Genomic DNA, 14330 nt, shown 5'->3' with positions numbered 1-14330 from the left:
TGATTAAATCACCGACCAGTGAGCAGGCATCAAATTTTGTTTCATTCTTAATTTTTTTAAGTTGTTGAGAGAGTTTCGCAATGAATAAGTTTACAAGTTTCACCAAACTGAGCATGCCTCATCTATGAAACAACAGCTTTGTTGAATTGGTTTGGTTCCGGCACGAATTTTCATCATAAACGATTACAAATCTTTTAAAAAAGTGCTCATTTTTCTGTCGAAAAGTAAAAAATGCTGCAGAAAAATTTCTATTTGCCTGTCCTAGGCCTGAACGATGGTCTTTTTTAAAAGACGTTTAATTATTCTACCGTGAATTCACTGTACTGCACTATTTCTTTTAGTGAACCATACGACGTAACAAAGATACAAATTATTGATGTACCGAATAGTGGTTTTCGGCAACGACCGAATACCGAATATTGAACTTTTCAACTATTCGGACAAACGAATATTCTATTGAGCTTTTAATGAAAAAACAAAAGCGATTATTTCGATTTCCTTCTATTTCTTTCAGTGTAATGTCCTCATGTTTTGAGTCGATTATTTTCAACCAGATGATATTATTAGATGATGTATTACAGGACATGTCTCAAGTAGAAGTCTCTCTGATTGAGATTGGGAAGTCTGAAGAGATAGGGTTCTTGTGAAATCTGGGTAAAAAAAAACATGTCGAAACAGATGCCAAGCAATTTGAAATCGTTAATTTGATATCGAAAAGTTAGTAAAAAAAAGGGAAAATCTGAACAAAATCAAGACATTATTCTCAAAAAACACAAAAGAAAAAAGATAGAAAGTTACCTGAAATTTAGAGTTATCAGCAGCAGTTATGTTCATTTTAAAATAAATTAAAAATAGTTTTTAAACACAAGTCTTAAAATTTTCAAAGAGAAATTTTAGTTTTTTATTTGACTAAATAAAATATCTGAATAAACCCGAACAAAATCCGGAAAGTTTTAAAGAATATTTGGCATCTCGGCCAGATTCTACTTATCTCGAATTCTTTATTGGATTTATTATAGAAAGCCTGGATGTATCAAGATAATCTTGAATACAAGCTATACTTGGTGAGATTCTCCTGTACCATCTACAGTGAAAAATAAACGTATACACCTAAGATGTTTTACTGAAACCATAAGTTTTCGATGATTGTGTAGCTTTTACAATATTGCAGATATTATGGATAATTTATAAATTATCCAACATCTTTAGAAAAATTTGACAAGTCTGTTAATGTATAAATTCAGCCAAACAGTTAGCTCAACTATTCGGTGAGCCAAATATTCGGCTTAATGGTTTTTGGTCGGTATTCGGCATCAAATATTCATCCGACCGGATATTCAGTACATCTCTAATACAAATCAAAGACGATTACTCTTCCAGCATATATTCTATAACAACCTCTTCTCTCAACGACTTTTCACTAAATATTCGATGTTCGATTACTCACTATGGCATACGTCTGCACGTTCAGTCCTCATGTCCATGATATTCAGTATGACAGGACCTTGTAATTAACCCTTCTGATACTGCGCTTCTTCAAGTGTCTTCACTCGTTGAACATAAATAGTAATTGGCAATGATTAATCGCTGCCCAACTGACTTTTGGAGACTTCGATGGCTTCCATCAGGGTGACAACATGGAAGCGGTCACTTTGGTCAACCTGGCCTTGTTAGTTATCTCAATGCCACAGCGAAGGGCATCTACTATGCTGAGATCTTTCCGGAAACCGAACTGTACGCCCTTCACCTTCGTTTGGATCAACATCTCTGAAACCTTACCGATGGATTTATAGGTGGCCAGTATCAGCTCCCACTTCAACATAAACGTGCATGTCAAAATATGTTGTCTGGAATAGAAGTTCACCCTCGATCACTCCCCAAACCCGGACCTCTAAATGGCACAACTAGATTAACGCCAGTAATGCCAGGGCATCTGTAGAATTCAACCTCAGAGGTTAACAGTCGTCTAACCCATTCTGCGGCCCTTTGCGGACTTTAAAAAGGTCCACCTTAGCGTAGCGAAGCAGCTAAACAAGAAGATCCCTGTTATCACGGATCCTTACCCTTAGGTTACCCAACAACTGCTGCCTGAGACCTTGAGGGATTGATGACAGAGGTAATCTGGCAGACAGACCACCCAACTTTTAGTCGACCACACTTATAGCTTCGTTTGTGGTTACAAACGGAGGTCTCATCAGTTTTTTCCCGAACGATCACTTCCTTACTGAGTACCTCATCCGGCTTGATCTTGAAGGATTCACTTGTAGTTGCCAAGTAGCCACAAAATTCGAGGGTTCTGATATATGTCCGAAAGATTCGCTACACATCTTTCCTTTACACGGTGACCCGTTTTCGACCTCGATCTCCTTTGGATGATTAGCTTACGCCTTCGAAAATCCGCAAACCGTCGCTTGCACGCTGGCTCATAAAACGTTGCCACAACACTCACGATCTCCACCATAGGGCAGCAACATCATGTGAACGAGTTTATTTTCCACCGCCTTGTGGATTTTGGACTTACCCTCGACCAAATGCTATACTTCCTTGATCTTGCAAATGGTCTTCGTCAGGTCATTTTGAGCTGAAATATCGCAGGGCTTAGGAAATTTCAAATCTCAGATTGCATAGCTGTGATAGGGTCTACGTGGGCGCCTGACTGAGCAGTCTTTCTAACCGGTGTATTTCACCACCGCCGAAAAAGTTTGAGCTTGCACCCTCCTCTAGTATTTTAAATCTCCTTCCGATGTTTTCATCGTGTTGTTTTTATGACATCTTCGTATTGAGACCCATACAACTTTACCGCAAATGCGGTCACTTCAAATGAATCCCAGGCTATCTCCTTCGAGGAACTGGCACAAGATTGGTATGGACCCTTACGAGGCTCAAAACTCGACCATCACAAGCCGGAATCCTCTGGAAGAAAAATTCAGTAGAACTTGACGAAGCTGGTCCAAAAGACCAAATTTTAACGGGACGGCAAACCTCAGCCCTCCTAACCAGTAGTTTCAGAAAGATGTTACTTTTCTGACTACGGTAGCAAAGACGACAGAGGTCTCATCAACTTTTCTAGCGGGGAAGAGTACTTATAGGCTTGGTGGTGTGTCATTATCAAATGTAGGCCATTGGAACGAAATTTTTGAACAATATTGAAAAATAAAATTATGTCGAACCTCAAAAAGGTAATCGTTTGTTCTTCATCTTTGAAGAATTACTGAGAGCTCGAGGAATAGTTTTAGATTTTCAACATCTTAATTTTTCTGATAACATCCGTAAAACTAACATTCCTCAATCCCTTCCCAGGATGACGATTTTATCATCGACACGGCACCGAACGGCGATACCACGATGACAATGACGAACGGCGGTGGCGGCAGTTCCGGTTCACGGGGAGCGAACGGAACCTCCGGTTCCGGTGTAGGACGATACGCAACCCTAGCGACGGTCGGCAAGCGCAATAGCGGCGCTTCGGGAACCGGCAGCATCAACAATGAAAACAACCAAAACAATATCAACACCGTACTAAAGCGTACAAGTAAGTTTCTAGTTGAATTTTTAACTGGGTTCTACTAATAAGGGGTCATCCAAAAAAAAAGTTCATCTCATGATCCGTATCGATCTTATACTAATCTTAAACCATCTCCCTTATTCTACCTACCAAAATGCTTCCATGGGATAAAACAACAAATCGCCGAATTGCATTTAATCATGTTTTCTACTCTACCAGAAAACATCATAACACACGACGAGTACCATAGGTTCTGTGATAAAGCACTAGAAAGTAAATATCTGAGTCTTTAAGAGTGTAGTTTTGTGATGGGTGTTAAAGCACATATTTTTTTAAGGTTTATTGCTACGAGCACTTTTTCTATTTCACTTGTATAATTTTGCAATTTTTGAATATTTTTTGGTTATGGATGGATGCGTTTGTTGAAAAAACACAATTTAGTTTTTTTAAACTTATTCAACATGCTGACCTAATTTAAGTGTTCTGTTTCACTGATGTTATTTTTTTCTCAACATGTGAGCTTGCGTTGTGTTGTTGAAAATTCTATCATTCGATATACTAACGTCTCATCAACTTTCCCGCTAGCATACGACCTGGCAACACAGTGCGAATCGCGTAGGGCTTCAATGCGACGGCATACCATAATAGGTTGCAACCAGAACTACAAACTTGACCATCTGAACAGTCACTCGATGCCACCGTCGAGACCTTCCTCCAGACAATCGGATCACAATAGCCAAAGTCAGCAGACACAGTCTCAACAACAACAACATCAGAACCAACAGCAACAGCCAAATCCGGCCAGTGTTGCCAGCACCAACGGAAGTACAAGCCGGCTGACGGCAGTGGGACCCGGAGATTTGGTCGGCGGAAGTAATCTTTCCTCGCTGGATACCTGGACTAAAAATTCGCTAGACGAGCACCAGTGGAAGAACACTTTCAACCTGAACGATCGACTCTCGCTAACGTTGGAGGAGATCGTCCATATTCGCTCGGTCATGACCAAAGCCGAACTGGAGGGACTTCCGGTTGACATCCACATCAAGGAGGATGTCGAAAAGCGGAAGGTGTGCTTCCTGTGTTTACGGACTCGTTTCACACTGTTTGCGAGAGGAATTCTGTGCAAACTCTGCCAACGGACAGTTTGTAATAAATGTAACCAAAAGGTTTGTTATCCTGTATAGAGGTTTTGGTAAGAAAACTTAACAACGTTTTTGTCTATTTCATAGATGCGAATACCGACCGAACATTTCCGTAATGTTCCGGTGGTGCTCCTGTCCCCATCGTTGATGAGCAGCCCATGCACCTCGAATACTCCCTCACCAAGCCATCATGCGGCACACCACGGTTCCGGACCGCACAGCATGATGGACGAATCGTTTCCACGATCGCTAATGGAGCGGCTTCTACGACCCGAGTTAGACCGAAAGGTAGGTCAAAAGAGGTACGAAGTCATTAACAAACTCATCCAAATTTTTCCCCAACTTCCGCCAGACTCGCAACACCGTCGGAAGTGCCCCGTCGTCACCAAAGAATCAACGCTCGGCGTCCAGCACCCCGGGTACCAGCCTGCAGGGTGAGCCCCTGTCACTTCCGATGGCATCGCAGCCGCATTCCGCGATCGTGGCTGCTGCCGCCAACGGTGCCAAAGAATACAACAGTAGCAATAGCAATGGAGCGGTGTCCAGTAATGGGGGTCCAAAGAGTGGTCCGAACTCCATCATGTCCCGCAGCATGGAGGGTCCGCACAGTTTACCACCGGCCAGTCCGGCACGGCCTCACTCGAACAGTAGTACACTGGATCGGAGGTAAGTTTTATTCAAAGGGGTTTTTCAGTGCCCTCCCTTGGTAATGTCAAAGCAAATCTCAAAAACTTGTTATATTGAAAAACTAACAAAGGGATTACTAAACTTTGTGAAAAATTAGTTTCAACGATGGCTAGAAGTTTCACCGTGAAAGAAGATAATCAAACTGAACTCTTTCTGGAAGTGTTCAGAAACAGGACTCCTTAGGTGTTCAACAAGTTGTTGACGAAACATGAATTTTAGATGACAAAAATCAATGTTAGAAGTATACAAGTATAAGCTACTGTTACCAGTATGAAAAAAAATTAATTACCGATTTGTGACCCCTTGGATGTAGCGAATGGCTGAATAAAAAACCACAAAAAGTTTAATAGTATGAGCACTAGTTGTTCATTGTTTATTGTTTAGAAATCAACGGATCACATGTTGATCCTAATGATTACACTTTGTCTGTGATTACACTATAACTAACAAATTAAAATAAATATCATCATTAAACTTCACAATACTTGATACAATTAAAATTTTGGTTCGGAAAATTTTGGTTTCTTGGGACGTCGAAGTCGAAATGTTCGGAAAAAGCGATTGAAAATTTTTAGAATGCCGATGAAAGCATTGTTAGCCCCGTATTTGTTCAAACGAATGGGAACGTAAAGCTGCAGGTTCTGGTTTCGTAATCCTCGGGGTCGTACGCTGAGAGGTATGCCTTTCAACAGTTCGGAACAGTCGATTTTTGATGTGAGAAGGTCCGCGACTACTAGAGCACGAGTACCTATCGTAATTTCGGCGAACTTGTTGCGTATCTAAGCCTGATGATGGCATGAGATGGCAGCGGTTTTCATAGCTTGGTAAACGAAACGGACCTTGACAGTTTAGGTATCGTAGAGCGTAGAGCGCCATGAGAAACAAGAAAGCTTTTTCGACAACATAGTTCGTATGAGTCTTGAACTCCAGCCATCGGTTGAGAATAACGCATATATCGTTGATGTGGCCCACCCGGATAATGGTTCCGTCTCCAAGGATGTACTCTGCATGGAGTGGGTGCCGCTTACGGGAAAACGATATTACCGAGCATTTACTGCGGTTCAAAGGCAGGCAATTGATGTCGCACCAGTGAGAAAAAGCGGTGAATTGCTGTTGATGTCGTCTTGGCCATTTATGGTGTAAAAAGTTTCAGGTCAGCGGCATATGCGAGCTTTGTGCTGCCGAGGAGCGAGAGTACAGCATTAAAATAGATCACGAAAATGATTAGTCCCAAATGATTTCCTTGGGGAACTCCTGAGGTGCCTTCTGCCTGGTGCCGAACTGCCTAGAAAAGAATTCACCAGTACGAACGGATTACTTTCATCCCATTATGTATCTCCGGAACCAATCCAATAGGGAACCACAGAAGCCTTAACGTTCGAGTTTTGCGATTGCAATATCGTGGTTCAGCTTTTCAAACACCGCAGAGAGATCTGTGTAAATGGCATCTGTCTGAATTTTCTTGGCAAAGCTATCCTGAACGAACGATGTAAAACTTAGTAGGTTTGTAGTCGTGGATCGTTTAGGCATGAACCCGTGCAGGTCGTTGGAGAAGTGATGCTGCAAAGTGAGAAAATTTGATCCAAAACAACCAGTTCAAACAATTTGGCGATCGCGCGTGGAGCGGAGATTCCGTGGTAGTTGCTTGTATCTCTCTTATCTCCCTTCTTTTGGGCAAGAAACATGTGAGCTTCTTTCCACAATGAGGGAAAGATTGCACCGTCTAGCGAAGATTGAAAGATGTGCCCGGATAGCAGGATCAATAAGAATAGCGTTCAAAGATGATCCTAGGGGTGATATATTCCCGACAGCCCTGGCCAGTTGCTTCGAGGAAATATCCTTAGTTGTGAAAATCCTAGAATTACTCGGCCAAAGTTTACAAATTTCTGGAATAAAATTCGCTGTGTCGCTGTCAAGGAACATGTAGGACCCTGGTAGGAGCCCTGGTTCTTTCCGTAGAATTTTTAAATGCTTCCAAAAAGATCTCGGACTGGTCTTGAAATTCCTTTGTAACCGGTTTAGATATTTCGTAGCAACGCATACCAAATTTATAAGCAGAGTTTAGTTTGCGGTATTCTGCCTTAGTGTAGGGGGATTTGTGCTTGTTGTAATTTCATAGTGCACTTTTCTTAGCCGTCTTCTGTCGCCGCAGTTCTTTAGTGACGTTTCAGAACATAGTGATCAATGATGTAGTTGAGAATGCTCGAAAATGCTGCGTGCAGAAACCACTAAGGCTGGGTGATGTGGAACAGCTTTGGGAAGGGGAGCGGGAGCTAAAGCAATCGTCGGAATACTGAACTCATCGTTAACGAAACACCTGCCGAGTACACGTACGTTTTCGTTTTTCGACATTATTTATCTGACGTAGATTCCCTGTATTCAAGGCGTCTTAGTTGAAGCTAGAGATGCCGAGAACGTAGAACGCACAGGGTCTAGAAACAGAAAGCCACTTCAGGGGGAGCACCATTTTATGAGGAGAACAAATAGAGTAAACTTGTGAAAGGCAACGCAAAAAGGACTCTGCTAAAACCAGGTCGCCGAAACGATCAGGAGGCACGTACACTAAGCATAGATAGAGTTTCCTATTACCGAGATCAATGCGAGTCCAAAGAAGCTCCAGATCGTCCCAGGAAACGTCTCCAATATTTAAGCAAAGCTGGAAGTTTAGATCTAACGGCAAGTAGATTTTTCGCTGTTGAGGGGGCTACGATCACAACGAAACACTGCATAATCTGGGCCGACAATCTGACTGGAGAGGGTACGGTTATTAAGCCATGTTTCGGTAAAGGGAATGATATAGTAGTAGTAGCACGGTGTTATTAAAAGAACTCTGTTTTTCTTGCCAAACATTCTGAAAAGTTTCGGTATGAATTCAAGAAAAAGTCAATCGGATAAGTAGGGTGGTCCAAAAATAGCGGTATGATCTGAAATCTGACTTCTCTGAAAGCTCCATGCTCGTATTATTCGGCCGGCTGTCCGATTTTTGCACTAGAATGTTGTGGAGTTTTTGAATTTTTTTTTAAATATTTTAGTTTGGCAAAAAGAATGGCGGGAGCCAATCGAACTATTATTCGCAGAAGCCAATCGAGCACACATTTTATATATCGGAAAATCATGGTAAAAGTATTGTGATTAATAAAACTTTTATGGCTTTTTAGTAACACTTATTAAACCCTTTGTTTCATAAAGTAACAAATTTGCAACAATTAATGTATGAAATAAGTGAAAAATCATCGTTTGCAACTGGTAAAAAACTATTTTTAACGAAGAATAAAAAATCATGAAATGAAGGGTTAAGTTATTAAGCATATATTTTTTTTAACCTGCGACCCAGAGAAGGGTCTTGACTCAAACATTCAGTCAACGAATCTTTTTTGTAGAGAAATGAATCCAACTGTGTTAGATGAAATTTCAGCGACTAGACAAGATGAAAATTGATGTAGAAAAAAGTTTCTCTACAAAAAAGTTTCGCTGACTGAATGTTTGAGTCAAGACCCATCACTGGGTCGCAGTTTAAAAATAGAAATAAGGCGGTGCCAAACACCGAACTTGGCTGGATATCCAAAAAAAGGCAAATGCATCATTTCTCATCGTAACTGACAATCCGTGCAGTATATGAGAAGGAAATGCAAATCTTGCCGTGATTAAAATGTTCAAATTTGAGTCCAACTGTAAGATGAAATGATGGGAATATAATTAGACCACGAAAATGATGATGATCACATGGGAGAACAATTCCCTTCATTCCGATAGACTTCGACCAGTATAACTTTCATACGCCAGGTTGTCTCCGCAAGATGTGGGTTCAAGTCCTACCGGGAGACAAGGCAAATTTTTTTCGCATGTTTTTCAACATCAATTTTCATCTTGTTTAGTCCCTGAAATTTCATCTAACACAGTTGGATTCATTTCTCTACATTAAGCATCATTTTTACTAAGTTTTGCCTATAGATATCAATGATTAAAATATTTTTCAAAAGAGATTTCGAGTTAAAGCGACAAAAATAGCATGTAATTTACGAATCTCGGAAGTTAATTTCTTATTGCCACTGGAAAAAGTTATGAAGATCATGAACATTATCATAGAATGCTCTATTGGCTCCCGAAAATGACAGTTCGAGTGGCTTTCGTCATTCTCTTTGCCAGACTAGCCTATATTAAATTATAGTGTCTACATATAATATTTCTCATCTATCGGATCGTTCTGGAAAAGCTCCCAGTGTATCTTTGAGGCAAATGCTCACTATTTCTCTTTTATAAACAGTTCAAATAGTTGAGTATAGACTTGCAGTGACGAATTCAAATTCCTTCTATTTCTTCCAATTAAATGCCTCTCAGGTTTTCGAGTCGATCCTTCGTCAAGTAAATATCAGAATCAATGAGATAAATCGAGCTAAACCGGCAATTAAGCAATCTTTCAGCGCGACTTTTTTTTAAGAAACCAAAAGCTCCATAGGATGGTCTCTTAGAAGCTTACTCAGACCTGATTGAAGGCTCTATAGCGTTCTATACTCAGCTTAAATGTTAAGTTGAATAATTTCTAAGCAAATGTGAAAGAATCATGTGAAAAATTTCGAAACAACTCGAACAATACACAATTTCTAAAGAAATTTCGAATGAAACTCAAATGTTCTTAAAAAGTTTTATATGGCTCAAAAAAGTTTGTTTGAAGTTTCACAACTCGTTAGTTAGCAGTTCCTTAGAAAGCACGATAGTTAAATTTGATTTTCGAATTTTGTAAGTCGCTCGGAATGCACGAAAATGTTCCATGCTACATCTATGAATGAACATTTCATGTTCGTTCAAAAGTCCAAATTGAGCACATTCGAAAAATGGTGGTTATTTCTCTCGGGTACCACCTAAATGTTAAGCTAAATGTGAACTTTGAATGCAGACGATTATGTACCCATGAGACTTTCTGTTACTTGGGTCTCTTTAGACATGAACGAAAGCTATTTAAGCTTTAATTAACCCTTTTTTATGGAATTTTGGTTACTTGGAAAGTAAAATTGGTTTTGTATAAAGATAAATTGATTTTGAATAAAAAAAAACTGTTCGTTCTAGCCTTTCTTCAAGATTTTCCGGACTTATGAATGGTGTATACAAGTCAAAAGGTTTTTTTGGATAAATAAGCGTCGTTTGAGGGAATAATAAATTGATGAAATCTTAAAGGCAATCAATTTATCCATGCTTATTTTTAACCAAATTCTCATTTAGATTAATTAATTTGTTCAGATTATTTCAACAGCATTCTTCTTGCCGAAGACTTTTGGAATTCTAATGGTTCTATAGGAAAGGCATGCATTTTTAGGACTTCCTGTAGGAGGGTCTTTTTAATCTTAAAAGTGTTTTATAAATGTTTTATAGAAGCATATATAGTTTTATAAATAAGATTAACACCACATCACAAACGATTCCTAACCGTTTCACAGTGCTTCCAGGAACCGATTCGCCAAAGCGTTCACCCTGTCGGCGGCCGCAGCAGCCGGTGGTGGATCCGGAAGTGGCCCAGTCAGCGGAACCAGCGGCTTCGATCCGCAGAAGGAACGACTTACCGGGGAGCTGATGGCCGTGTGCAACGACTGCCGATCGCTGGTGCTCGAAATCATCCGGTCCTCGCGGCAAACGCGATCCTCGGCCCAAAACCAGGCACTCCGGAATTTGACCCTGGATCTGTCCCCGGTGTACAAGCGCTAGATTAGTCTTCTTCCCTCATCCATCCCCAACTAGAGAGCAACAGCCCCAATGTCACAAAACGCTCTGTACAGGAACAGTTGTTTCCAGGGTTTGTGCGTGTTATAGTATCCTGATTTTTTTTCTTGGATCTATGGATTTTGGAAATATGAGGTAACATCTATTGTTTTAACGAGAATTATCCAAAGCAAAACAGAGTGCACTGAAACATTTGTTAAATGCTCTGGAATCAGAGTGTGAAAAATGAGTGAAAAATCAAATTTGACTTCACTAGGAAATTGTAAAAAGTACCATATTGAATTGTAATTATTATTCTTGTAGTTAAGTTGGATCTATACATTCATTCTTTGGCAGCAGTTTTACAGAGCTGCTAGAGATCTTTTTAGGAAGTTCTTTTCATTTGTACTGTTTTGATAGATTGAAATCGAGAATTCGCTAACATCGAATGCTGGAAGTCTGTTCGAGATTTCATCAGCGGCGTTAAAAAAGAGTCTCACGAAAAGAATATCTGCTATTCTGTATCGAGAAAGTTTTAAGCTCAAAATTGGATTCGAAATTGTTTGAAGTTTATTCTTAATTTTATGCCTGTTTCTTGAATTTGATTTTTCACTGTCGCACAAATCTCGCGCGGTTTAGTGTAGGCTCCAGTTCAAAAACGATCCGATAAGGTTGTTGAACCACGAAGTTCGCCCATCTATGTATGTAAACTGAACAGAAAACAATAAGCATTATGTTCACATACCAAATAACTCATAAGAAAATTCTCTTACTAAACATCCAATGGTAAACGCTTATTAGCAGATCAGAAGAAGAAAGTAACACAAAAAGCACCTTATCGAAAAAAGAATTTTAGTCAAAAGGTTTGTTGTTTGTTGTTGGTTGAACTTTATAGGGAAGAAGGTTATCTGGCATGTGAAACTGGATCTTTCGAAGGTATATGAAATAAAACACTTTAACCAAATTAGTAATAACCGTGACTTGTTGAGAAGAAGGAAGAAATAGATATCTAGACAAACAAATGCATTCACCTGATCGATAACTGTACACACGTTTCGCTTATTGGATGCTTTACTTGGCACTTTTTAATCAAACTCCTTCATCGATTAGTTAAAAGCCATAAGAGTTAAATTTTCAAGTGATTAGCACATTTTTATCTATAAAGTTTCCAGGACATCTCCAGTTTAGTATACTCAAAAACCTAACATAAAAAATGTCTCAAGCTATCAAAATTCAAAGTTATTTCCAGTTTGATAGATTTTTTGTAGAAATGCACATTTAGGAAAAAAATAAAAGTGTTTTATTTCCTCGGAGGCATCGACCTCAAATCGACTGATAGATACCTTTTTGGTTTTCGGAATGAGATAATCATTTTTAAATGATGAAATTGACCATGTAAAATCATATCCATCTACCAAGACCCCCTTTCTCTCAAGAGAATAATCATTTTTGAAGAAAAAATCTATATCTGTAGAGTGCTAAGTTTCCCGGTAAAGTTCTACAGTAAGAAATTGTTTGTACTCCAATTCCAATCATCCGACAATATTCATAACCTGAACCGAACATACACCCAAACGATACTCATACAATTAAGAAAGGCAAGCAGGCGTAATGTGGAACAATAGTATACTAGACATTTGGGTTTTCAACTATTCAATCTTAACAGAGCCCTTTATTTTCACCAAGAGAAAACAACAGCAATCTTTTAAGTTTTAGCTTTAGATTCCCACCTCGAAAACGGAAATCAACAATTATTTTCCTGTTGTGCTGCAGTCAATCTTTTACTACAACAACTCATTCACACAAATCGAACCGAGGCAGACAACTTCAGCTGAACGATTGTGAGAATGAAACACACAAATATTAGTTCTATTAATATTTACCTACCTACTGTAGCGAGTTAAATTTAGCCAATTTAGCGCACCGAAAATAAACACTAACAAAAAACAATCCTAAGCCCCCTAATAAATCGTGAGTAACTGTATTGATGAAAATTTAAGAAAAAAAACTTAAACCCTATAGTTTACCTCCATGAAGAAACTCATTTGTGTAAATTTGCAGTTTTAAAACATAGATTAATATATATCAAAGAGCTGTTAAATTGATTAAATTATCATAATATGATGACTAAATAAACTTGGCTGCCTGGTTTGTAAATCCGCTTCGAAACATCCATAAGGCACATCTCTCGAGACAACCTGGGTCGGAGGTTCCAATAAATTATTTTAAAAGGTAAGTTTTGAATTATAAGGATCTTAAGGTATAATGACAACCCTGTTCAGTAGTGTGGAGCCCCAACAATGCTTTCTGAAATGAATGGCAGCAATTAATATAGCTAAATAAAAAAAAACGTTCCATAGCGCTCTTTAGCTAGAAAAAGAAACATTAAGCAAACCACGAAAATGTCAGCTTTTCTCTTAATAATAATTCCTCCTCCTTTTTCCTCCTAAATTTCTTAATTTCAAATATTATTATTTGTATCTTATTCAGGTAAAATGAAACTTTTTTTTCAGGGTGAGGTACAGTTGAACTTTTATAAAACTTTTTCAAAGATATGTTTCGACACATAAATTTTATTGGAAATATGTTAAAATTTATAACTTAAGGACAAGTTCGGAAAAAGGCCAATTAAGGGGGGAGTAGGGTCTAACGGGTAAAAGAAAACACAATTTTCACGATTTTTTTTAGAGCTATCGTTCAAACAAATGTATTCAAATTTTTTGCATTATACAAAGCATTGTTAAAAGAACATTTAGTAATTTTTTCGTAGAAAATTATTGAAAAATGAGCCAGTGGCGGAGCACTTTCGAGGATGCCTTTTAGAAAACAGGATTTGCGGTGGACACTGTATCTCAGCACAGAATCATCTTACATAAAAAAAAACAGAGCAAAATAATTTTAATAGATGTTTTTCTGGACCCCAACGATTTTATTTTACTTAAAAAAAAATTTATGAAATTTTTGTGGCTGTTTGAAGTAAAAACTACGATTTTTCACGAAAAAATCCGCCATTTTTTATCTGTAAAATCTCCCCAAAGTAAAAAAAAAAGAAAATCGTTGGGGTTTGGTATTTTATATGTAGAAAATATGTTCCAAATTTGAAAAGAATCGGTGAAGTAGTTTTCAAATGACGATGTTCATTGACTTTAAAAATGTGCTTTCGAGAAAAACGCGTTTGAAGTTTCTGCTTGCAGTATTCTTGCAGTAATAGATAAGAGGAAATAAAGGCCTGTAATTTTTACTTGCTTCGATTGACTTGAAAATTTGACACAACATTCTTGAAATGTTTTACAATAAGAAAAAAA

General features: G+C 38.6%; 1 protein-coding gene across 1 annotated transcript in view; it reads left to right on the top strand.

The window, feature by feature from the left end:
• LOC129742383 (protein spire-like) overlaps positions 1–13165 on the top strand; it is a 431262-nt gene extending 418097 nt beyond the window's left edge. Inside the window, exons 11-16 of the mRNA XM_055734284.1 lie at positions 3301–3532; positions 3725–3778; positions 4091–4671; positions 4735–4935; positions 5000–5313; positions 10767–13165. Of these exons, the coding sequence (XP_055590259.1) occupies positions 3301–3532; positions 3725–3778; positions 4091–4671; positions 4735–4935; positions 5000–5313; positions 10767–11031 (1647 nt within the window). The 3' untranslated portion in view covers positions 11032–13165. The remainder of the gene's footprint in view (positions 1–3300; positions 3533–3724; positions 3779–4090; positions 4672–4734; positions 4936–4999; positions 5314–10766) is intronic.
• The last annotated feature ends 1165 nt before the right edge of the window (positions 13166–14330 follow it).

The sequence above is a fragment of the Uranotaenia lowii genome, chromosome 2 (genome assembly GCF_029784155.1).
Source record: "Uranotaenia lowii strain MFRU-FL chromosome 2, ASM2978415v1, whole genome shotgun sequence".
NCBI classification, from domain to species: Eukaryota; Metazoa; Arthropoda; class Insecta; order Diptera; family Culicidae; genus Uranotaenia; species Uranotaenia lowii.
Note: the sequence above shows the minus strand (reverse complement) of the source record. Positions and strands in the feature narration are given on the sequence as shown.